Source organism: Sturnus vulgaris, chromosome 11, assembly GCF_052056855.1.
Source record: "Sturnus vulgaris isolate bStuVul1 chromosome 11, bStuVul1.hap1, whole genome shotgun sequence".
NCBI lineage: Eukaryota > Metazoa > Chordata > Aves > Passeriformes > Sturnidae > Sturnus > Sturnus vulgaris.
The window spans coordinates 16,933,554-16,958,220 of record NC_142253.1 but is presented as its reverse complement, the minus strand read 5'-3'; the positions used below and the strand labels follow the sequence as shown (position 1 = coordinate 16,958,220).

Here is a 24,667-nt window from a genome sequence, read left to right as displayed (position 1 = left end):
TGATCCATCCCGAGAGGAGGAGGAGGAGGATGCTGGCTGGCTCCGCTGACCAGCCTGTGGAGCTCGCCTGCAGCACAGCACTGCCCTCCCCCTCCCCAAAAACTACACATCCCAGTTTAGGTAAACAGCAGATTAAATGTAAAAACTTAAACCATCGACTTCAGAAAGTCCCTTGAATTTAATTATTTTTAGGCTACCTTTCATGTTACGTCCTGTAGCTAGACACACGTGAATAGAAAAAACAGTACAGTTAGTGTTAAAGGCAAACAGCGGAGACCCAGAGTGCTACCCCAGTGCTGCCTGCTCCTCCCGACCCGGCCCGACCCGTCCCGACCCCCCTCCCTGCCCACCGCCCCGGCCCCGGCCGAAGCCCAGCCGCCGGGAAGGCGTCTTTGAGCCGAGAATTTTTTTCTATGAATAAAATAAAACCAAAGCTTGTTAGGCAAAAATAAAACAAGTGTCCCCCCGAGTCCCGCGAGCGCTCCGGTGCAGCGGGAGCAGCCGGGGAGAGCCTGCTGGGGAGCGGGCTGGGGTTTTGTGTTCCCGGCTGGCGAGGGGGCTGCCGGCCCACAGACAGCACCGGTGTGGAGCTGGAGGCCCCTTCTCCCCCGAGAGCCTCCCATTTGTTAAGGGGGGACGTAGGGCGGTGGGGACCTGTACGGGGTCATGTTCTTCGGGCGGGAGCCTTTCCCCTCCATAGGTGCAGTGAAGGGGGGGGGAGGCTGGTAGGGTGGCGCGTTGGGGTCCTCGTCCCGCAGCGGAGTGTACTCCCCGATGGTGTCCTGGTTGAGCGGCGTGGTCTCCGGCATGCTCTGGTTGGGGTACTCTGGAGGGGGCAGTGGGGCTTTCTCCTCCTGGAGGATGAGGGGCATGCTGGAGGACGGTGGGGGCTTGGAGTCGTCCAGCTCGTCGGCGAAAATGATGGGCACGCCTTTCTTTATGAAGGTGGCCTGGTCTTCGATGGTCAGCTTGCCTTTCCTCTTCTTGCGGTAGCAGATCATGGCAATGATGCCAGCCACGAGGAGGATGGCGGCCACCACCACGGCAGGGATGACAGTGTGCAGGTACACATCATCCTCGCTGCTCTTCTCAGGGTCTTTGCCTGCTGCCACTGTTGGCGTCGCCTCTGAGATCACCCTGCCATCCTTGGTCACAGGGACAAACTGGATGTGCCTGCAGCTGCCGGAACCAACCACAGACACATTCAGAGGCTTGAACTCAGGCTGCAGGACATTAGAGAAAGCTGGGCTCGGCCTGCCAGAGTCATCTGCAATTTTTTTGCTCAAAGTCCGGATCTGCTCCCGAGGGCAAGGCTCCAGGGGCAGTGTGTTGTTGGTCCACTCCACTACGATGGAGCCTTTGCTGATGTCCTGCACTGTGATTGTGCTGCTGTTCCTGTCGCCGAATGCCAGGGCCAGCTTCTTCACCAGCATGATCTTCTTATGGATGTCATTTGCCACTGCATTATGGTCTCCTTCCAGCCTGGCCTTGAACTTCACCGGAGACTTGTCCCCATGTGGATGTTTGTGGACATGGATTTCAAAAGCATCCACGGCAAAAAGCCCACCCTTGTCGGTGGCATACATGAAGTATTCGTGCTTCCCAATGTGGTTGTGGTCTGGCATGCCATACATGAGCTGGCTGGTGCTGTTGAACTGCACCCATGAATTCTCCTCAATCATCTGCTGCTCCTTCAGCTTCAAGGTCAGCTGCAGCTTGTCGGTGGTGGTGTCTTCCTTGTCGTAGAAGGTATCCGAGGGTATCTTAACCTCGAAGTAGGTGCCCTCCCACGCGTCGACCCTGTCGATGTGGTTGGTCAGCTTGGGTGGCTCGTTGGGCTCCCAGGGCCGGGGCAGCCCGCTGGCCGTGGTGCGCACACGGGACGGCGGAGAGGCTGTTGTCAGCTTGGAGATGGGAGATCTGGTTGTGCTGGGAGGCTTTGTTGGACGGGGTGTTTTGGGCCTTCGGGTAGGCCTTCGTGTTATTGCCGTGGAGGAATCTGTGGTGGACGGTGTGGCTGGCTTCAGGGTGGAGACTCTCGGTTTCTTGGTGGTAGTCGAGGGTGGTGTGATCACTGCTGTGGGCTCTACGTACCCAGGCATCGTGGGGCGAATCGGCACGGAGGCCGTGCCCGTGCCTTCTGCTACCCGGGTTGGCTGGATCGGCCCCAGCGTGGGCGTCTGGACAATGGGGCCTCTGGTTCTGATGGTGACTGTTGGCTTCCTCGGCAGCGGAATGGGCTCCCGGACGGGGGGTGCCATTGTCTCTGTGGGAGGTGCGATGGCAGGTGACGTTGGGGTGGGGACAATCCTGGTGGGTGGCTCTTGTGCAGCAGTGGTGGGTGGCCCGATGGCAGTCAAAGGCGTAGGGGTGGCGTTGATCTGACGCCGCATCCTCTTTGGGAGGTGAGGTTTCTTGTTAGCAATGTGCCAGCCAACAACGGGGTAGCCAAGGCGGGCAGACATGGTTCCTTCCTTAGCTGGAGCCTCCACCTTGCTGATGTTGGGGACACTGTTTTGGCTCAGGGAACATCCCAGTTTCCATGAGAGTAAGGCCCCGTTTTCCACCACCTTCTTTGCATTTCCTGGTCCAGCCATGAAGGCAGACATGTCAAAGAGTCTGTTATTTACAACAGGAACCAACTTCATGTTGTGAAGTTCCACCTCTGAAAAGCTTCTCATTCTGTTTAAGAGTTCAATCCTCTGCTTTGGTGTCATTTTTGTTAAGTCGGCATCCAGAATGACAGTCAGGATAGTGACTGGCTCTTCCGAGCCGCACACGAAGGGCGCTGTGTCACTCGTGTCTTGGACGGCCACTCGCAGCGACTGAGGCTCGTTGTGGTCTTCTTGATGGACCTCAACAGAGAAGACGTTTGTGGTCTGTGGGACGTAGCTCCCATTCGGGAAGGGCTGCAGAGTAGTCACCGAGATGTAGTGGACACCCTTGTCCGTGTCAAGGGGCAGCCCTTCCAGGGAGCTGCTCTCTGCATTCCAGTGCAACCAAGAAGGCAAGGAGTCCTTCCCAGCTTCCGAGATCTACCAAACAACAACAACAACAACAAAAAGCTTTTAGAAGTACAGCATTAGGACAGGTTCTATCAGTAGTTATGCTTAATTTCATGGATTAAAGAAAATAATCTGAAGTGTAACAACTGGAGAAGGAACATCCTGGCCAGAGCACAGCAGCCTTTGCCTCCTCCTCCACATGCTGGCAAGGACGAGCTCTGCAGGGTGCGCTGGACCCAAAGAGCTTAAGGAGCCATGAGAGGTCATAAAGACCCACAAGGCCCCCTCGCCTGCAAGTGCTCCAACACTTGCTGTGCAACTGCCAAGCACAAGTGGTTCATTTTCTCTGAGGGCAGACGGGGAGTTTACGTCATGGGGACAGTGACAAAGCTGAGATGAAGTTATGCTGTACAGCAGAGCTGATCTAACAACTGCCCTCTTCCCACTCCTTCCTCTCCCAGCTTGGCCATATTGCTCCTTTCCTCACCCCATCACACCCTGCCCACCCTACACACTGCTCCAGCAGCTCAGCAGATCATGTATTTTTTCCAATTACTTTCAGCTTGTCCCACTGTCCCCAGAGCCAGGATGACCCAGAGGGGCCAGAAGCTGGCCAATTATGGTTCTGAGTCCCTGGCCTGGCTGGAGCACACCAGCTCTCAACAAGCAGTAGGAAATCCTGAGAGCTACATGGTGCTGTCCTGCTCTGCCAGAGGAACAGCAGCCAAGAATAAAGGAAGGGAGCAGACCCAATATAATAGCCAGGGTGGGCAGGCAGAGATGGTGGCACAAGGGCTGGGGAATTACTGGCCATGACACAGGACAGCATATCAGCCTGGCTTCACCCCCAGGCTAGACAAAAATGAAGTATTTCACTTTCAAATAATAACTTGCTGCTGCAAGGGAAGGCTTTGTCTCAGAGCACAGGCACCTCAGGACTCCCAACACACTCTTTACTACTTCTTTCAGCCCATGGGACTCTGTTTCCTGCCCTGGGTTGTAGCTGAAGGTGGGTGCAAACCCCCAACCCCCCCAGTTCCCAGCTGACATCTGTCTGCTCTACAGCGGCACAGCGGAGCCGCTCGGGCTGCGCGGTGGAAGGAGTGATGTTGCAGCACACCTCTTGTTAGGGGTAGAAATGAGCCAAGACACAGACTTTCATCTAACAACGTGAAAAGGGTCCCAGTTTATTCTTCTTTACAGCTTAGCCATCCTGACTCTGACTACAGCAAGCTCCTACTGTAGGGTCCAACTGCAGACTCTGACTGCTGGCAATTTCCTGCTGGACTCTGACTGCAAGTTTTGGTTTGCACACTCTGACCCGGGCTTTCACCCAGCTCAACTATGACTGCAAACTCCAACAGCAGGCTCTGACTCCATCATACCCAGACCGACCTCACAGCAGATCTTTTACAGCAGTAACTCCCTTCCTTTTTTTGTTCTTCTTTGTGTCTCTCTGGATCGTTCCTTCTTCTTCAGGGTTCCTCTACCTCCTCAGGGTCCTATTCCTCCAGGATCCCCCTGACCAGCCCTTTTATCACACTTCTCTTTATTAGTCAGCTGTGACCCATTAAGGGCAAGGCTATTCATCTTCTTTGGTAGTCAGTACAACTCTGACTTATCAGTGGCAAGTTTGGCTGTAGTCCCTTCTACACCTACAGGGTGAGGCTGCCAGCTCGGTGGGTTGTGACATTTCCTAGGCTGCAGGTACTCCAGAGTGAGTAACCTGAGCTTCATCACTTCCCAGGCCCGGAGGCGTTTGGCAAATGCCCTGGCTGGGCTTTCCAGAACTCTACAGGCATTTCCCCTTGACACTCAGAGCAAACAGGATGCTTTGGGGTTCATGGAGACACATTTAGCAGCCTGGTCCAGGGTCTGGCTCACTGCAGTCCAACACAGAGCCAGTCTCTAGCTCTCCTCCTGAAAGGGCGCTTTGGTTCTCTGCAGTTCTGTAAAGCTTATACGTATTTCATAATTTACCCAAATGCAAAGCTGAGAGAGGAGCTTTGCAAGGAAACCTTCCCGGCAGAAGCATTCCTGCATCCAGCAGAAGGTGCAGAGCTGGGGCTGGACTAGCCAGACTGCAGGTCCTGCTGGGCAAAGCCCCTGGATGGACAAGGAAGGATGCCTGGTTCTGCAGGGCTGGGCACACTGTGAGTCCTGGGTGCCACTCCCTGGCTGCAGGCAGGATTTAGGCAGCACCCTGCGGCTCACCCCCACACTGGGGGTTTCAGCACACTGAAGGGTCTGGATGCACAGCTCTGCCAGAATAACACAGGACCCAAAAGTTTTTTGGCAAGAGCAGCACCAAATAGCTTTTGTGCAAGAGCTGCAGAGGGTTTCAGCCACGATCACGCAGGCAACACCCTCGTTGTTCTCCTCTGTGAAGGACAAGCCCCACTTTCAGCCAGCCTGGACAAGCTGGAGAACACATCATGAGCCACGTGCTGGGTACAGCTTATGGAGCAGAGTTTAAAGCTCTCAGCATAGCTTTAGTTAACTCCTCACCAGCAATATCCCAGAGCAGAGAATTCAAATTCCTGCTTACAAGAGCTGGAGGAAGCTGTCCCAAGGGCCCTACACCCCAACATATGCCACCATGCACCAACATGTGAGCATCCTTCCCCTGGGCCTTGCTGTGTACCCACGTGTCTAGCAGAGGACAGAGGGTCTTGCCAGGGCTGGGGCTGCATTCACTCGTCCTCCACTGCAAGAACAGGAGCTGCTTTTAGCCCAGACATCCCAAAGGAAAGGCAGCCCTTCACCTGAGCTGGGCACAGAGACCCAAGCCTCATTCTTGCAGGAACAAAGGAACGAATTGTCCTTCCTTGGCATTTCTTCTGCCAAGAGAGAACAAAGGCAGTGTCTGCTCCTGCCCTACCCCTATCTTCCTTTAAAAAAGTGCCATTTCCTCACACCCTCTAAAAACTGAGATGCCAGGATACTGCCCAGTGCAATAAAGCATTTAGAGTAGCATTTACAGGAGCTGGATGGTTCCACTCTTTATCCTCTTGTGCCAAAATTAGCCACTAACCTGCCCACTGTGTGGAGGATAGAGGGCTGGGCTGGGCACACGTAAGGAACAGAAACAGAGGGAGCCAGCTCACACAATCAGGGAGAACAAAAACTTTATTAGTGAGTGGTTAAATTGACCCTGAATGTGTAATTTTAGGCTACATTTGGAACAAGTCTTCCTTTTCTGTGCACCCTGCAAAAGCCCTTAATTACAGTATCACACACTCCACACAGCTTTCCTGAGAGTCGGGAGTTTCTGCTGCTGCCTCCTCCCTGGGCACTGGCATGACTTGAGGAGACCTACAAGCAGCAGAACTTCACCTCGTCTCATGTCACAAGGTGATTCTTCCTTCAGTCATGTCTGGTCCTACTTTTGACAGCCAAAGTCACTTCAGAAAGGTGGCTGACGCCATAGGCAGAAGTGATGGCAAGGGAGGCACAGGCCAGTCTGAATATTCCTCCTTGAAAAACCATTTTTAACCTACAGTTTACAGGTAAGGCCCATGCTAGAAAATGAAACTGTAGCCAGACAGATTCACACCAAAACCTAGGCTCTCCTGAAAAACAAAAACAGGCCAAGCAATCACTGACTGGGATGACTTGTTCTAGCAGGGATGAGACAGTTGCAAAACATTTATAAACCCACTTCAACTTGATTTAAAAAGAGCTGAGCTAGTTCAGCTGTATTCAGTCTGTGAGGAGATGTGGACTGTTTCTAAAGGCTCTGCAAGAGATGATTAAGAAAATCGAATTTATGTGGATTACTCCTATGAAACCTGTGTCTCCTCTGGGAAATCTTTGAGAAGGCAACAAGTCACAGGCATTCGATGTCTCTGCACTGCTTTAAACACAACAACTGACCTGATAGCAGGAATCATCCACGTTTCATGTGATAAAGGAAGAGCCCAGAAATATTAGAGTAGATAAATGAAGCTGTTATTATGATGGATAAAAATACTTGCTCTTAAACAAACTGACCAGCAGAGCCCTTGCCATGGATCTGTCCTGTCCACCATCACTGCTGTGTTTGCAGTGGTGCAAAACTGGGAGGAGGGAGACCTGGACTCTGTTCTAGCAATGTTTCCTTCAAACATTGCTTCAAAGGGTATTTGTTAAGGCTGCACATAGTTAATGATTTGGGATATCTTGTTTTCATGCTAAAAGTTTCCCTGTTTTCTATGTATGCAGTAAATATCAGTCTTAAGCCCTGTCATTTCTCTCAAGGGGTCTGGTTTCAAAATAACTCTTCTGTTGCCCAAGTTTAAAAAAAAAAAAGCAGTCTTTGTTTTGCCATTATTTGAGATAATTGTAAATGAATGCTTATCAGCTAAAGATTACACAAGCCTGGCAGTATATCGAAGACCATTAAAAATGATTGTGATTTTAAATACATACACTGAGTGGTCTGGCTGGTTTTGAAGACCTTGTTCACAAAATCCTTTCAAATAGACATGGCCTGTTATTTTTAGGCCAGCCAAGAGCAGTCAGCTCATGAAAGAAGATAGCTCAGTTTGACTTGTTTTTTCAAACTTGGATCTTAAAGCCCTGTAGCCAACAAGACAAAGATAAGCAAAGGAGCAGTGAGCAAAACTGCTGCCTCGAGGGAATTCAGGCAAAAACTGCATTCTTGCCTTCAAGAGTGCCCTTTAATCCTCCAGGTATTTAGTCCTCCTCCTCCTCCTGATGAATCTCCCAAAAAGGAGGCAGTGAGCCGTTTGCCAGGAGACAGGTATGGTAGGATCCTGCCACAGATCTCCACTATAGCACACCACTATGAAATCTTCCCAGTCCTGGACGTATCCCATAGGATCTGCCCTGTCTGTGCTGACAGATCTTCGCATGGGCAGCAGCAGCTGGGAGTCGGTTCCTTCCAAACCAGTCCTAAAACCCCCTTGGTCTGCTTTTGGGCAGAGTCAGCATGGACAGTCCTGCAGCTCTGTCAGATCTCCCATGCCCCATTCCCCTCCCTGTGTCCAGCAGCTGCTGAGAGACAGACTCTGTGCCAGAGTTTTATCTGGGTGTAATTACTGATGACAGTTTACTGTAGCCAGACTGCTTCAGCATCACCCCAACACACATGGCCAGCAATGAGGAATATCCCAGCTGGGCCCTCCAGAAGGTGAGCTGAGCTTTGCCCAACCCACTGACCCAGCCAGTGTCACACCAAGTCTGCAGGCTCAGGCTTCCGCAAGCAATTAACCAGCAGGCAGGGGAAGAAAATGGAAATTCAAATGCAATTCAAATGCAAATATAACTGCAGAGAAAGAGTCAAGCCTAAGCTGTTTGCCTAAGCCCAAGCTTCATCTTAACCCCCCGCTAATGCTGCAGCATGGGCAGTGCTGGCAGCAGAAGCAACAGGCAGCCTCAGCCCCGAATCAGATTCATGGGCAGGCAGATTCCCATTGTCTTGACACACACAAGCTGGGGGAGGGACACGGGTTTCAGATTCACCACAGTGCTGCTGGAACTGTGGGCACTGCACTGAGCACAGCCAGACTGGAGTCAGGAGAAGTGATGGGCATGGGGCTTGCAGGCTTCAGCTCAGAGGACAGAATCCTTGTTTTGGGAGGCAGGCTCTGCCTGTGCATCCATCAGGTGCACTCCACCTGGCACAAAGGCTGCACTGTGCCTGCAGACCACACTGTCCAGGAACCACAGTCCAAGGCAGAGGCTGCTGCTCTGGGTCATGGAATGTGACGGTGCAAGACAGGAGCTGGACACCCTCAGCCCACAACAGCTGCTAGAGCCTGCCAGAGTTCAAGTGTTTGAACAATGCTTTCAGACACATGGCCATTTTCCATGTTGTTCTGTGGTGAGCCAGGGCTTGTACTTGATGGTCCTTGTGGGTCCCTTCCGACTCTGAATATCCTGTGATTCTATGAAACTGTGAGCCTTTGGCACCAAGGAACAGCCCTGCCAGGGAGGTTGGCCTGTGTGCATCTGGGAGAGGTACAAAGGAGCCTCCAACCTCACTCCCCACCTCCTTTCCTCAAACACAACAGAACTGGAAACTAAGACATCAGACAGGCCATGCCTAGAAACACAAGGCCCAGAAAACAGTGCTGCAAGGAGCCTTCAGATCCTTCTGCTCACTGGGCACAGCTATGATGCTGCTGCAGTCCTGTGTTATGGGAAAGCTCAGGCCAGAGAAAGGAAGGATGTGCTTGGCACAGCTAGAGGGAGGACCTGCAACGTAGATGCTTCCCTGTGAAAGGGACTGTGATACCTGCCAGGGCTTTTGGGTATCCTCAGCAGACACTGCTCCTCTGGGCTGCTGTGTACCTTGCACAAAAGGCCCAGGAACTCATGGACAAAAATAAGCTGCTCCAGGACACTTCATGCAAATGCCTCTGCAAGTCTAAAAACAGCCCAGAGACTCGACTGGCTTTCAGAAGCCTTGGTGACCCAAGCCTTCATTACCAGCAGGAGCTCACCACCTCTGTTCAGAGCCAAAAGCTACACGAGAACAGCTGGTAATTGTTGCTTCCTTCATGCACAGGTAGGTCAGGATGGCTGAACTAACCCCAGGTTCTGGTTGGTCCCAGCCAAAGCCCTGCAAAGCCCTTCCTGTATGTCTCCGTGCACTGAAGCTACTGCTTTAGAAAAACAAATCAAACCCAGCCCAGAAAGCTGATCTAATGGGAAATAAGGCTTACAGAGGCCACATCACTGGCCCTGGCCCTCATCTTCAAGTTCAAATTTCAGCCTCTAAAGAACCAGGTAGCAAAGCTGCTCGAAGTGGCTGCTCTGCTTTTATGTGCTCATGAAAACCTGAATGAGAAGTGTACGTGTCTCCTGCTAATCTGCATTTTCCAGCCATTCAAGGAGCGAGTGAAGCCTCACACACAGAAAGCAGCCCCCCTCCTCTGCCGATGTGGGTGTGGGGCTATGCTGTGGGCTCAGCCTGCCTTCCACACGAGCTGGGCTTTGTCTGACCAGCTTCTTTACCATCAGTAAAATGGCTCCGCAGTGGTGCAGACTGAGAGGCTATGCCCAGCTCATGCCACCCTCGCATACTCCTGCCATGACAGCTTCTTTTCCAGATGCGCCTCTGTGTTGGCTATAAGGACACCATTCAGCGTCCCACTCTGCCTGGGCAAGGGAACACAACAGCTGTTTCACTGGGAGGTCACTACAAAACATTGAGTGTCCCAAGAAATCCTCCTTTCATCGGTCCATGCAAGCAGCTTGGAAGGATTTGTTTAGCCTTATTGTTGGAGTGGGAAGGCGCAGCCCGCCTGCGCCAGGGCTAGGGTCAGCATGGGCTGCCCACACCCTGCTTTATCCCTTGTCCACGGGGTGAGCATGGGGCAGGAAAAGCCTCAAACAGCTTTGAAAAAAAAAGTTTGGTCAGGCTCTTCTTTCAGCGCAACTTTTTATAAGCGAAAGGCCAAAGGGAAGCAAAAATACCACAAAGCAGGGATGCCAAGTGCTGGGGGTTTAGTGCTGCCACTGCACAGCTAACCAGCCCTGGCAATTTATTCCTGCCATCAGCAGATTGCTGGAAAGCTGGCTTTCAAGAGCATGGCAAGGAAAGGCAGATCGGATCTTGCAGTCTCAGGTCTGCTCCTTCACAGGATTCTCATTATCACCACATTCCTCTGTCTCCCTGGATGCACAGAGCAACAACCTGTAAGAGCAGGACAAAACAAGGAACTTCCCAGCCCGTCTGAAAAGCCAGTTTATAATTAGATCGAGTCACATTTTCCACTCCTCCAAATTCAGAGCTTGTTACTAAGTGTGCACTGAAAATGCCAAATTCTCTGACTCGGTCTCACTGCAGGAAAAAGATAAGCGTCCCCCTTGCCTCCCTGCAGAAATCTTATCAACTCATCGCTCAGACTGCAACCAAGCATAGCTCTGCCCGAGTCTTCCTTTGCCTGGACCTGCTCCAGGCACTGCCATTTATCCCCGTGTGCCCGCCTGTAAATAGCGGCTGTTGCTGCACCTCCCAGTTAGTGCAAGAAAACCAGGAACCCCAGGGAGGAGGTGAAGCTCAAATGCCTTGACACAGAGAGCCTTTTAAGATACTCAGCTTGATGACACAGCCCCTCGGGAGTGCTCTTTGCTTCTCTTCTTCCTTTGAGAAATGCCATTTTAATAAATTTCACATTCAGTTAAAATGCTTTGAAATAAAGATCATTGCAAGAGGGAAAAAAAAAAAAAATCAGTATTTTGTGGTTTTCTTCCCTGAAAGCAAGTGTGTCCTGGCACTGCAGGCTGGCTGCCAACATCCAGCCCTTGGCTGTGGGGCTGGAGCAGGATTGAGGTGAGCAGCACAGCCCTGACAGTAGATACCCATGTCAGGATTCCTGCAACCCAATCTCTGTGGATCCTCTTTATAAATCAAGGTCCCTGACATCTGATGAGAGCAAAGCTGTTCAATAAAAGCCACTTCAGCAGATGGCAAATAGAACAACCATTGGAAACTCAGCCTCCTGCTTGGAAAGTTTAGTGGTGGACTTGGCAGTGCTGGGTTAATGGCTGGTCTGGATAATCTAAAAGGTATTTTCCAACCTAAACAACTCAGTGATTCTATGAAAGCAAGAGTCCCTTTTTCCCAAATGGATATCCAGTCTCTGATAACCTCAAAACCTGCTCCATAGCTGCACTGTGTAATTTATCTGAGTGAATTCTGTTGTTCTAATCCCTTTCCCACCAGCTATGTTGCTTACAGACACAGCTTCTCAGGGCCTCTGCTGCGTGTTTTACCTGTCTTCCCAACAAAGCCCTGGTGAAACTGTGCACTTCAAACCTAACAATAATTAGAGGCAAAGACACAGCTTTGTGTGTGCTCACCTGAGCTGCTCAGCATTGGCTACAAACCCATGCAGATCTGCTCTGTGGGACCCATCCCACACCAGGACTGAAGGCAGGTCAGCAGCTTTACACGACCTTCAAGGAAGACACAGCAAATCTCCTGCTCTGGCAGGGATGTGCCCTGGGACAGTGCACACCAGGAGTTTCTCTCCTTCCAGCATGCTTTATAGAGCCATCTTTAAACAAAAGTTATTTAATAGTGTCTCTATGTATTGTAGGTATATGCATTTAGGATATCAGGCTGTGCCGGGCTCAATTCCTTGTGGCTATTGTATTCTTGTGGGAGTAGCATAACACCCTGGCTGGTGGGATGAGTGGAGAGCCATGTTTGGCAACAGCCACCACCCCAAATCATCCACCTCACCTTTTGTCCTCGTCTGGGACTCAACAACTGGAAACAGCAAAAACTACAGACTTGGATATTTCAGCTGATAGGAAGATGTCCAAACCAAAGCAAAGCAGACATGGAAAAGCAAACAATCGTAGGATATATCAAACAAGGTTATTTATAGAAGAGAAAAGGAAGTTTTGATGCTTTTGTAAAAGGTTCTGGTAAAATTTCATCTGGAATGTTTTTAATGCTGTGGTCATGCAAACATAAGAAAAATAAGCTGGAGGAGGTGCAGAAGACAGCTGCAAAGCTAAGGGGAAGGAAAGAAAGCTTATTTTATGAGAAAGACTAAAGAGGTTGGCTTGTTTAACCTAATAAAATCAAGATGGGGAATATGCCTGTCACCTATAAATACATAAGGGAAGTAAATATTATGAAGGTAGAATTGATTTAGGCTAAAGGGCAGCACATATAAATATTTCTAGCCATCTCTAAATTTAGGCTAGAAGCTGCATTTTTAATCAGAGCAGCCAAATTCTGGAGCAGCTTCAAATAGAAGAGGCAGGAACAGGAAATCCAACTGGTCTTTGATGGGTGCATGATCTGTTCTTTGACAGGACACAGCTGAGAGGTAACAGGTCAGACTCCAAACAGTCCCCTCAGTGGAAATGGGGTTAAGGAGATGATAACTGGTGAAGGTGCCAGCACTAATGCCCATGTTTACTCTATCCTAGCCAGCATCTGCCAGGAGCCAGTGGAAGCCAGCAGCAACCCACCCACACATTGCATGGCAAGGGGGCTGTATGAGACGGGGAAATTGGGTGTTTTAACCCAAACCTTGCAAAAATACCCGTATTTTGGTGTCAAATGTGACAGAAAGGGCTGCAAGATGCCTTTTAGGAAGGCACAGCAAGGAATTTTAATTTCCAGCCACCCCCACACAGCAGGAGAGCAGTCTTACAGCCAAAAGCTCTGCTGTAGTGAGGAAGCTAGAGACAGCATCTGGACCGACCTGCTGCCAAATCCAACAGCTGGAATACCTGCAAGCTCCTGCTGCTTTTCAGAGGACATAATACTGCCTGACCAAGGCATTTGCTTGGGAACACAAGGCACAGAAGAAGGGCATTTCCACGGCCCCAGTGCCTTGCAGGCAGCTGGCTCTGAGCAATGTGGAAACTCTCTGAAATTAAGACATGTGGTCGTTTTTTACTTCTTTTCTCTGCAGCTTGAGCATGTCCAAATGAACTTGCTTTTGTCCTTAGCCATAAAACTCTCACCTGTTGTTCAGCAGCTTTGGGGGTGGCAGGGAAAGGCTGGGGACTGCTCCCAGGAGCACATACCTGACTGTGCAGGAGTGCGTGCCTGCGGGGCACTCCTCCACCACGCTGCACATGCCTGGCGTTGTTTCCATCCCACAACCGAGTTTGCAGAGAAAAGTATTTTGTCTACAGCTGGCTGGAATCTGCTAACAAGCAGGGAGAGGATCTGAGAAGGAGCTTCAAGGCGATCCCCACCACAATCCTAGAAATAATCAGTGGGAATCATCTAGAAATGAAGCAATCACACTTTCTCCAGGCTCCAGTGGGAGTCTGGGGACAGCAACTGTCAGCATTTTTTTTAATGAAGAATTGTAGACAATTTCTTTGAAATTTAAGAGGAAAAAATATAGGTAAGTATATCTCATTGTAAATTCTGCTCCACCTCAGAAGGCACAGCCCTTTTTCTTTCTTAGCAACGTTGAAGCACACCAGAGATTAAGATGCAGAAGTATTATGCTTTTACTGTTCCAGCTGAGAAATGTCAGGCAGCCTGAGAAAAAGACCAGAACAATCTGCCCTGAAAAACAAAACAAAATGCACCCTAGCACCCAAAATTGCCTACGCAGTTCTCACTAGCCAGGAATCAAATCCCCATAGCAAAGGTCAGCTGTGCCCAACAGCCAACGTGCATTCTCTGCAAGGAGAGCCCTTACAGAGACAGCAGCTAAGTGAGAGCCTGCTGCACTTCTAAAATCAATTTCAAGGTGAACAGATGCAACATGCACTTGGGTAAACCCAGGGATAAGCATGAAAATCGCTCCCAGAGTTTGCTGAACTACACACATCCAGCAGCTGCTGAGTCCTGCTGCAGCCCAGCCCATTCCAGACTCTCTGGGTGTGCTGGTGTCGGTCAACACACCTCACACCTACATGGCAGAGATATAATTTGAAGCCATCAGGTGGGGTGGAAATAATTAATCAGTATCTTCCTGCAGCTACTTGAGCTATCACAGATGACTTTTGTGCCAGGAAAAGATGACAGAGGAAGCTGTGGTGTTATATAAATACTGACACTTATTCTTGCCATCAAAGCAGCTATTAGACAACACCAGAAAAAGCCACTTGGATGCAAAATCCCAAACCAAAGTTATCATTTTTGTAACATGAGATCTGGGGCTCACCACAGGCCCTGGCAGCCCAGGGCTCTGAGCACAGGCTGTGGGTAAGGCTGGGCAGGCATCTCGGCCATGGGTCAGCTCAGAGTCACTGAGACCAGCCTGGCCCCTTCCCTCACTCCTCTGGCCAGGGCTCACCCACTGCCCTCCTCCCCTGTCTGACCCTCTGTCCATAACAGCTGCATTCTTCAGATTTTTTGCCCGTCCTGGCACATTGTGGTCCAGCACCCTTGCTGGAGCCAGCAGGATCACATATCAGGATTGGGATAACTGTGTGACTGTACACAGAGATAAACCAAGCCTGCCTTCAAGGAGAAACCGAGATGTCAGACTTGCTCTTGACTTGCTCTCCATCTCTCTCTGATCTTCCAAGACACACTAGAAGCTTGTCTTTTTATAATGCTTTACATTTCTCTTTGAAAAGAAATCCTGGAAGGCAATTCTGTTTTTCAAGAAGAGAATTTTCTGAATTTCATGTGATTCAAGCAAACCCTTCCAGGAAAGGGCTAACAATGAGCACACCTGTGATTGGACATGTCCCTACCTTCCTCTGGGCTATTCTAACCCTCTCCTGCACTCAGGACTGATTCCAAACCTCAGTTTCGGGTCTTTGCAGTGCCAGCAGCACGAGTTTAAGTCAGATAAGGGGAAAGGCTACCATCTTTCCCAAGGGGACTTAGGGGCAAGGTCAGGAGAGACAGTGTCACAGGCAGTCCAAAGCCCCACTGGCAGGACAGGGTCTGTGTCTGGCAATGGTTTTTGTTACCACAGTGAAGCAAACTCCCTGAACCTGAGCAGCAGTCCCAGGGAATCCGTGGCTCCCCAGATGCCATGGCAACACCTCTTCATGAATGTGGCCATCGTTCCAGGGGCAGAGCATCTCATAGTTTAAATACAGCCAACAAACTCAATTAGTCATGACTGAGAAGTCTTCTCTGTTACAGAAGAGAGAAACTTTGCAATGAGGTGAGGCTAACTTTTTATAAAAATCCTTCTCCTGTAGTCCTACAAAACTGTAAGGCTGCTTCCCAGCCACTCTCACGACCCAGCCCATTAGTGGCGTGACTCGCTTGATCCTGCGTGAATAGAACTAAAAATGATCCTTGGGGAATGGTGTTTCTCACCTGGACAACTTCTCCATTGGAAGCAATTAAATCTGTGGGGATGGAGACTCTGAAGTAGCGTCCCACCACGGCAGAGCTGTCGGGAATGCCCACCACAGCTGGCACAGTCTCCCGCAGCTCCGACAGCACCGAGTGCATGGAGGCCTCCAGCTGGTTCTCCCAGTCCCGAACCACTTCTGCTGCCTCACTGGGCCAGTGGCAGTGAGCAGAGGCTGCCAGCAGCAGCACGGGGAGCCAAGTCCTCCCCAGGACAGGGGGTTGCAGTAGGCATCCAACAGTCATTCTTCCCAGCAGCCTTGGCAATGGTGCTCCAGCTGGAAAGGGGATCGCAGGGAATCTGCAGGCACCACAGCACAGGCAGGGGATCCACCAGTCCTTCACAGCAGCCTCATCCTAGGAGTCCTGGGAACCTGGTTAGACATAGGAAACCCAATCAGCACATTAATTAAGGTACCCAAGCCAGCCAGTTACCTCACAGTGACCTTGCAACAGGCAGAGGGCTACTGGCCATGTTACTCTCTGTGCCTCAGCTTTTGATTTAACTGCAAGTTACCACAACCATTAGAAAGCACGAGAGCTTCTCAGCTCCTCTTCTGACCTACAGCATCTCCAAAGGAACAAGATCCTCCTGCTTTTCCATGCACACAGCCATGTTTCTGCTGCTCTGGAGACACAGCATCCCGAGATAGCCACAGACAGGGGAGATACAACCAAAGCTGAGACTGAGCACAACACTAATAGTTGACCTTTCAAGGTGAGCTGAAGCCAGGCTGGAGTATCAGTGGATTTAAATGCCAGTTACCCAGTAGGAAAGATACCAAGAAACCTTTGGAAGTCCAAAGCTGCCATCCAAATAGCTTGGCACATGACAGATGCTTCTGCTCCCCTGACCCATAAGCCTGGTTTTCAAGCCAGGTCTCCTCTCAAGTCCAGCTTTTTGTATTAACGTGTTCAGAGTTGATCTGAGGGCCTGCAACATGCAGCCCAAATCAGACTGGAGTGAGCTGTGCACACACAGTGTTTTATGCTGCCATCCAGCTCTCTCCTGCTTGCACAGCTCACCCGTCCCCATACTCTGCCAAGACACATCTCCAGCTCTCTCTCACTCTCGTTTTGTTCTTTCACTTCCCATCACTCCTACCTCCCTGCTTCCCTGGATCTCCTTTCTCTCCTTTGTTCCTTTGGTCATCGTTTCCTTTGCTTCCCTAGCTACTTCTCCCTCCAGACTGCATTCAGCCATGGAAGAGTTACAGATCTGCACCACCATGTTCCTCTTCACAGACTGCCTGTAGGAGACCAATGGATTCGTGGAATAGGACAGAGCCATTTGGGAGCCCAGGGAAGTCACACTGCCCACTCTGGTATCCCAGCACAGCTACTGGTAACTAATCGGCAGTAATGAGTGGAATGGTGGGGTTACACAGGATGGCAGGACAGACACACACAGACCAAGCAGATGTTGTTCAATGCCAGGAGCACACAAGACTGGGCTCCTTGAACCAACTCCTTTTTCCCAGGCTGAGAGAGACGTCTCTCCAAATTCCCAGAGCAAACCAGCACAGCTTCTAACCACTGGCCCCCAGTCTGATTTATTTTAGCCTGTCCTGTCTGCACCATATGATGCACATCAGACTGTCCCAAGAGACCCTGGAGCCAGTCCAGGGTGTGGGAAGGGAAATCCCACTGCTTCTTGCCCTTGCAGAGCTCCTGGAGCAGCACCACAGGGCTCAGCTGCCTGCTGTGCTGTGGCCAGGCAGGGTGCATTGCCCACCAGAGCCTTGTAGAAGCAGGCAGAGGGTCTGCCCATGCAGGCACCCAAGCCCAAGGCTACCACAGCAGGCTCTAGGCATAACAGGAGACATAAGGTTTGGTTGCTCACCCTAAAGCCTGAACTCTAGAGAAGCTGAGAGGCAGCATGTAAGGACCTGCATATCTGCAGCCCTTGATGGGCCTTTCACAATAAACCCCACACAGAGAAGGGCTGACACCTCCCACCCCAAGGTAATAGGCCCAGGGCACAGCTGCAGCCAGCACAGAGGGCTGTGGGTAGTAGGAATTAGGAGCTGAATTTAATAACCTCTGGCTACAGAATCCATGAGGCAAATATCTGACCTGACCACTGTTCTGTGGAGAACCTGTCTCAAGTGAAAGGCAGAAGAGACAGGATAACATTGCAGGGAACCACAAGGCAGATGGGAGGATGCCTGGTAAGAAGGTCAGTGCCACAAAAAAACCTGCTCCCTGCTGCTCTTGTGCTTTTAACTGTCTGAGCTGACTGGGAGGGGAATATACCAGATGAAACAAGAAGGCAGGCAAAGCCAGGCTCTTCCCAAAGGCAAAGGAACACAGACCCATAAAATCTGCTGAGTTGGAAGGAACTCATCAAGTCCAACTTCTGGTGCTGCACAAGATACCCCAAGAATCCCACCAGGCCTGAGAGCCTTGCCCAAATGCTTCTTGAGCTCTGTCAGCCTTGGGGCTGTGACCATTCCTTGGGGAGCTCATTCAGTGCCCCACTACCCTCTGGGTGACAAACCACCAGCACAGGATGGTCTTCACCCAGAGAGAGGTGCCTGAGCTGCTTCTCCAAGAAGTGCCTGCTGGTTAAGGACAAGTCACAATCCCTATAGGGCACATCTCTCCTACCAGCTCCCTGTGTGGTCAGAGGAAGATCTGACACTCTGCAATTGATTTCAGATGAGCACAGAGTCATCACAGCAGGTAAATGAGTAGCACAGTAGATGTCTGGTGAAGAACATTCAACAGGCCATGTGAATGAGCTACAGAAATAATGCAGACACCTGCAAGAGGAAGACACTGCTCATCACAGTGGGAAATCAGGGGACTCTTTGCTCTTGCACTGTGCCTTAAAAAGCTGAAAGATCTACCTTCACCCTTCATGGAGCCTGGAGCATGGCCACTGCAGTGATGACACTTTGTCCATGAGCTACTTCTGAAACCTGCTCATTGGAAAGTCCTGATGCATATGGCAAGCATGGGCAGGATCACAGACTTGTAGCTGGGGGAGGAATGTGGCAGCAGCCCCATGGCTGCTGTGGGGCTAACATGCTATCAAGGAAACATGACTGCCTTTCACTGCTGTACTGAGTATCCACACCTGAGCAGAAGACAGACACCCCAGACAGCCAGACACACAGTGTACCATTGTACAAGGCTGTAAAAACACTTGGAGAGGCGCTTCAGGCCAGTCCCTGCCCTGTCACACCGCAGTGGAGCTCGTGCATGAGTGTGGAACAGCTCTGTGTTGCTCAGCCAAATGATGTGATCCAGCCTGGGGCGTTTTGTTGGATGGAGCAGCATATGGGCAGAAAGGAGCTGGTTCTTGGTATCTGTGGTGAGCAGGAGATGAAGATGAAATCATCACCTATTTCAGAAACACTTATCAAAGCAGTCAACAAACACTGCCCAATATGTGCCCCTCAGCCCAGCAACCGGCCATTATGTGTTCATGTGACACTTGCAGGTTGCAAATTCAGAGTTTCATTTTAGGAAAACTACAGAAGAACAGGCTCAGCATATAGGAGTGGAGTACACAGCAGGTATAGGAGGAATTCAGTAGCTGATAACAAAGAACAAACAGAAGAGCTGAGAACAAACTTGCGCCACCAGAAAAAAAAACTCTTAACACAGCTCCACCTCAGCACACAATGGACAGAAGCTGAAACACTGCCAGCCTCTCACAGTGTGTGAAGGAGGAAAAACAGGGTGGTTCCAGCTATGAGTAGAGCTGTACAAAGCATTGCACTGCAGTGCTGAGGTCCACATGGACTATCAACGCAAGGTGGAATACTTTTTGGGATAGGAGATCCCCTGCCTAAAGGCAGTAGTGCTGCTCTGCAAGTCTACAGACAACCGGCACTGTGGGGCTGGATGCAGCTGCACAAGACTGAACGTTACCTGCAGCAAGGCTGGAACAGGCACTGGGACCTGCCTGGTGCCTCTGGTTTGGGAGCCCACACCACCTCACATGGTACCACCATGGGCACAACCCTGACTCAACTGAGAAATCGTCCCAGCTGTATTCGGAAAAAGTCAGTGTTCTGGGTCATTGCCCATGACCGGTGAGTGGCACAGAACTGGAGCTCTCCAGGAGCAAAACCCTCAATGTTTCACACAGTTTCCCACAAATTCAAAACAGGGCCAAAACTCAAACACAGATGGAATTGTGCAGGCGGTTTTCTGCTGATCTCTGGGAAGCATCAGGCCATAGAGCTGACTGACTTAGGCAGCGTTTCCCAGTTATGAGGGAAGGCTAGACCACCCCAGATTCTCTACGTGGCACTGTGCTCCTCCTTCCAGCAGGATCTGCACTGCCCAGTTTCACAGAACAAACACAAAGGTTCAGGTTAGTCCTGAATTTCAGGATGTTTCATTCTGTCTGATCTTCTGAAAGAACCGACTTTCTCTTTATTCTCCTGCTTCTGTGAGAGCTCTTTTGGTCTCAAGTTCAAGCCTTCAGAGTGTTGGATGAAACATCAAAGTCAGTATCAACATCTGTTTCAGTCCTAGCGCTTGCTGCATGTGCCAAGGTTGATTCCTGATCTCCAGTGCCAAACCCCCTCGCAGAGCCACGGAACTGGGCCTGCTCGGTGAAGTTATGATACTGCATTTGATATGATGCTGACTTGTCAAGGCAATGCTGGAATTTGCTCCTTCTGCATGCAGCTATGAGACCCACTGACACAGTAAGGACATGCTGTACCTTCTTTATCCAGGAATGCTGAACGGTGCAGGCAGAAGATGGGACTGAAAGGAGGGACTGAGAGCAGGACAAAGTAGCTACTCCCAGCAACGCATTTTCCCAGAGACCATTCCTCTGCCCATCACCGACCCAGGAGTGTGGGGCCAGGGGAAGCATCCCAGACAGAGGAGGATGGCTGTCCTAGAAATGACTCTTCCTCTGTGGCTGATAACAACACCACTTCAGCAAGAACCAGTGAAAGTGAAGTCTCTGTCCAGCTGCATCTAATCCAATTGCTCAAGCACACAATCACATCACTGGGCTGCGGTAATTAATCACCACCAGCATATTAATGCCACTGAGCCGAGCGTGCAGAAAGCTCAAGTAACTGCTGTGCAATTCTTGACTCTGCTTAAGAAGGTATTTAGGAGTTAATAGGAATCCCACTTACCTGATTGCTTATTTACCAATATCCTCATTAAAGAAAACATTAAACAAGTGGCCTTTCTCTAAGGAAGCAAACTCGGATAAAAAGAGTTGATGCAACTTTGCAGAGCAGAGCTATTGTCTGTGCAAAGATCTCCCGTGCGTGTTTCCACAGGAGGATCTCCGGGCAAGTCCCGTCAGCTCTCGTGCGCCTGCGAGTCAAGGCAGCGAGCAGCAGGAATGATGAAATGCAGCGTCCCCGGTCAGGCACACAAAGATGGCACTCTGCCGGACCTGCTCCCTGCTCCAAAACACGACAGCTGGCACCCCCGGTGCCAGGCAGGCGGCACGGCCTGGGCAGAGGCGGCTGCTGCTCCGTGCACGGCTGCGCTGAAGGAGCCCGGGAAGGGCGGCACGAGGGACAAACAGCTCGGGGGCAGCGTGTCTGGGCAGAGCAGCCCATCACCACGTTATGAACTCTCCAAGTTATGAACTAACAGTCTCTTCGAGCCCAAGAGCACGCTAGCCTGCAAGCCTGACGTGTAGCATGTACTGGAGCGTGAAATTTAGGAAACAGTCAGAGTTTCTGTGCCTGCCCTGCTCCGGACATACCCCGAAACAAAGGCAGCAGCCCTTCCAACAGACTGTGTTAAAGGCTATGGGAAGTGCAGCAAACGCCTCCGGGGGTTATTTCCAACCTCAACGGCTTCTGCCATGTACATTCACAGACGACCCAAGCTCCAGACGCTGATGCACGTGGGATGAGTTATAGACAGGGATGTACAGCAGAACAACCACACAGAGACACACTGGTCACACACAGACTCAGGGCAGGCATTTGCCATGAAGGAACAGGCCAGGCAGAGCACGGAAGAGTCACCACCAGATGTAGCTCCCCACTTCACATTGCTCAGAGTGACAGCATCCTGTCCTGCACAACACTAACCAGGTGTCTCTGGAGATGGTGGCCTTACACGGAGACTGGAGAACAAGCTCACACAGTTTCTGGCTCAATGCTGCACTCACAGCTGCCTGCTCAAAGCCACGTGTGCACCAAAACCAAAGCAGCAGCAGCTCATGGTCAGAGATCTGACCCTGAGAGACCTGCCTGCGTGAGGAGCCCCAAATCGGCGCTCCTGAGGTCCCTGGAGCCCCTTCCACCCTCTTCCCCCCACAGCCATCAATAGCTGGTCACCCCAGACACCTTCAGGTCAGGAGGTACCAACCAAGCTGTACTCAATTCTTGACCCTAAAACTTCATTTCAACATGGTGTGCCCACTGTGTATTGTCACCACATTAAATGTGGTAAAGGTGCCCAGAAGTGACACCCAGCCCAAAGGACATATGCACAAAAAGAGCTGCTTTTTTCATCCTTGTCCCTTCTTGTATTTCTGCACTGCTTGTCTCCAGCACATCTGGTGTCAGTAACAGGAAACTCTGATGCTGAAAAACAATCTAGAGGAAAAAAACAAACTCAAACCCGAAACAGCAGTGCTAAAAATGTGTGCTTGGCAGGGAAATAAGCAGCACCCTCCTGCTGATGGGGAACTCGCCTGCAAACTGTCGCCAACTTGTTGCTTTCAAGTCTCAGAGGCCACAGGCAGTTTCGTGACACTTGTGCGGGAAGTGGTCACCGCCCTCGACACCTTGCAGCAGGTTTTATTCTGCTACAGCAAGCACTGAGATATTTAACTTTCCTGTAGCTGAGAGGAAGCTTTCTGCTACCTTCATTACCACTCTGTGAGAGTGATAAAAAATGCAAGGAGCCTAGTTTTCCTTTTTGCCCCTGTATTGCACCTGTCTGTCCAGAAGCTGGGCTACTACACTGCCCTCCCCAACTGGGGACTCCATTCCCAGAAAAGCTTCTTTTCCTGGAAGAGGTAAGCTCCAGCAAGGATATGGTGCAGTAAGCATTTCAGCAAGTGCTGTGCAGGGGAGGAAGCAGCCTGGCAGTCCCAAAAAGCCCCAGCCAGGGCACTTCTGCTGAGGTACATGCAAGGGGAATTGCAGAACAGCAGCAGCACAAAGGACACCAGATCCCTTTTGGCAGCTGGAGCATGTTTTTTCTTCCCTGCAGAGCACATTTCCTCTGCAAGATGCTGTGACAAGACTTGTTCTGGAGGCAGCACTTTCCCCAGCCTCCTGCAGCCCTGGAGAGGGAAGCAGGAGGGATGAGTATGGTACCCTTAAGTATCCCTCGACTATGCACTTCCATGCTGACGTGACAGACTTGCTGGAAGACCATCTGGATGTGCCCCTGCTCCTCCACCCTGCTGGACTGGCCTCCTGCAGGCTCTCTGGGCTACTTGCCCCGTGCTCCAGCCACATCTCGAGCATCCGCCATGCCTGACCCGTGGCAGTGACCGGCAGCTGCAGATTTTGGCTAGGCAACGCTCCTGACTCTTTGATGAAAGTTTCAGCAACCACACTCAATCCCTTCCTCCACTTTGTTATTCCCAGACAGCCAACTCAGATCATATCTTCAAGAGCATTCAGTTGAAAGGAAACCCAGATATTATCTTCCCAAGTATTTAGAAGGCCTCAGAGATCTTTTTTTCCCCTGTAATTACAAATACTGCAGCCAGGTAGAACTGCCATTTGTTTCCTGCCAGCAGCAGGAAAAATTAAGACATAAACATCTACCAAGAAGTCAAAGCAGAGGGACAGCTTCAACAATGCCACCCCATACCTCTTGCATCCTGTTAGCCAGGCCCATCTCAAGGAAAAGCTATCAGAGAAAAGTGATGGGAATCAAAGGTATAAAATGGATCTTTCCTGAAGAAAGCTGGAAGAGAACAAAGTGGGATGCACTGGGGCACTTGGCAGATAGGAAACGAGCCCACGCTCTCCTCTAATAAAAGAACCAGAAGCCAAACTAACTCAAACAAAATGGGTTTTCTTAAGGAGCCAGTGGGGTCATGAACAGGAATGCTGAAACTTCACCTGGGTTTAAAAAAAAAAAAAGGGGGGGGGGGGGTTGGGGGGAGGTGGGGCAGACAATTTTATAGAAGGCAGAGTTACCAAGGCAGGGTTTCTGGCTCAAGCAGCACTTGATCCCGGATGGCTTTCAGGGAAATGATGGCTCGCATTCCTCCCCAGGCATCTTCTCCTGGCTGTTATTGGAAAGGGCATATAGGCTAAATATACAGCTGCAGCAGGGCAGAGCAAGGGTCTGTTTGCCTCAGGGCATGCACTGTAATGTGGCTTTGGCTTCACTTGCGTTTCCAGTGCACAGCCAGCCAGAGCAAGCCTCTAAAAACTCTGCTTATAACTCCTGGTTTTGTCGGAAAACAGAGTGACAGTGTGTAAAACTCCTAATATTTAATTCTGTGTTTAAGGAAATGTAAGCTAAAGGTAGTACTAAAATCCACAGGAAATTAAACTAGAAAAGTTTATGGGAAAAAAAAAAAGATGGGACTAAGATCTCCTTCCATACAAATGCCATAAAAATGCATATTTTGAAGATAAACACAACAGATGTGTGTATATATATCTATATATACATGCCCACACATACACACACACACATGTTTTATAAGTTCCCAAGGTTTAATAAAAACCAGAACTCAAGGCACCAAAGATAAAACAGGGAGTTTTGACTCCAACTTTCTCTTTAATAAGGAAAGTTTTGTATGATGATGAACTTGTCACTCATTCTGCAATGAGGACCTGGACACAATGAAGACAACACAGAAAAGCATTTTAGCAGAAGCCATCCCATCCTGCAGGAGAGCTGGGACAGAGGACACTGGGCTGGCAGCTGAGGCACCTGGAGACAAGGCAAGAAAGCACATGGACACAAGAAGTAA

At 50.4% G+C, this 24,667-nt stretch overlaps 1 protein-coding gene across 1 annotated transcript in view; it reads right to left on the bottom strand.

The window, feature by feature from the left end:
* Positions 1 to 159: 159 nt before the first annotated feature.
* Positions 160 to 24,667, bottom strand: part of DAG1 (dystroglycan 1) — a 50,178-nt gene continuing 25,670 nt past the window's right edge. Inside the window, exons 2-3 of the mRNA XM_088171635.1 lie at positions 15,730 to 16,139; positions 160 to 3,035 (exon numbers count right to left, since the gene is read on the bottom strand). Of these exons, the coding sequence (XP_088027761.1) occupies positions 627 to 3,035; positions 15,730 to 16,011 (2,691 nt within the window). The 5' untranslated portion in view covers positions 16,012 to 16,139 and the 3' untranslated portion in view covers positions 160 to 626. The remainder of the gene's footprint in view (positions 3,036 to 15,729; positions 16,140 to 24,667) is intronic.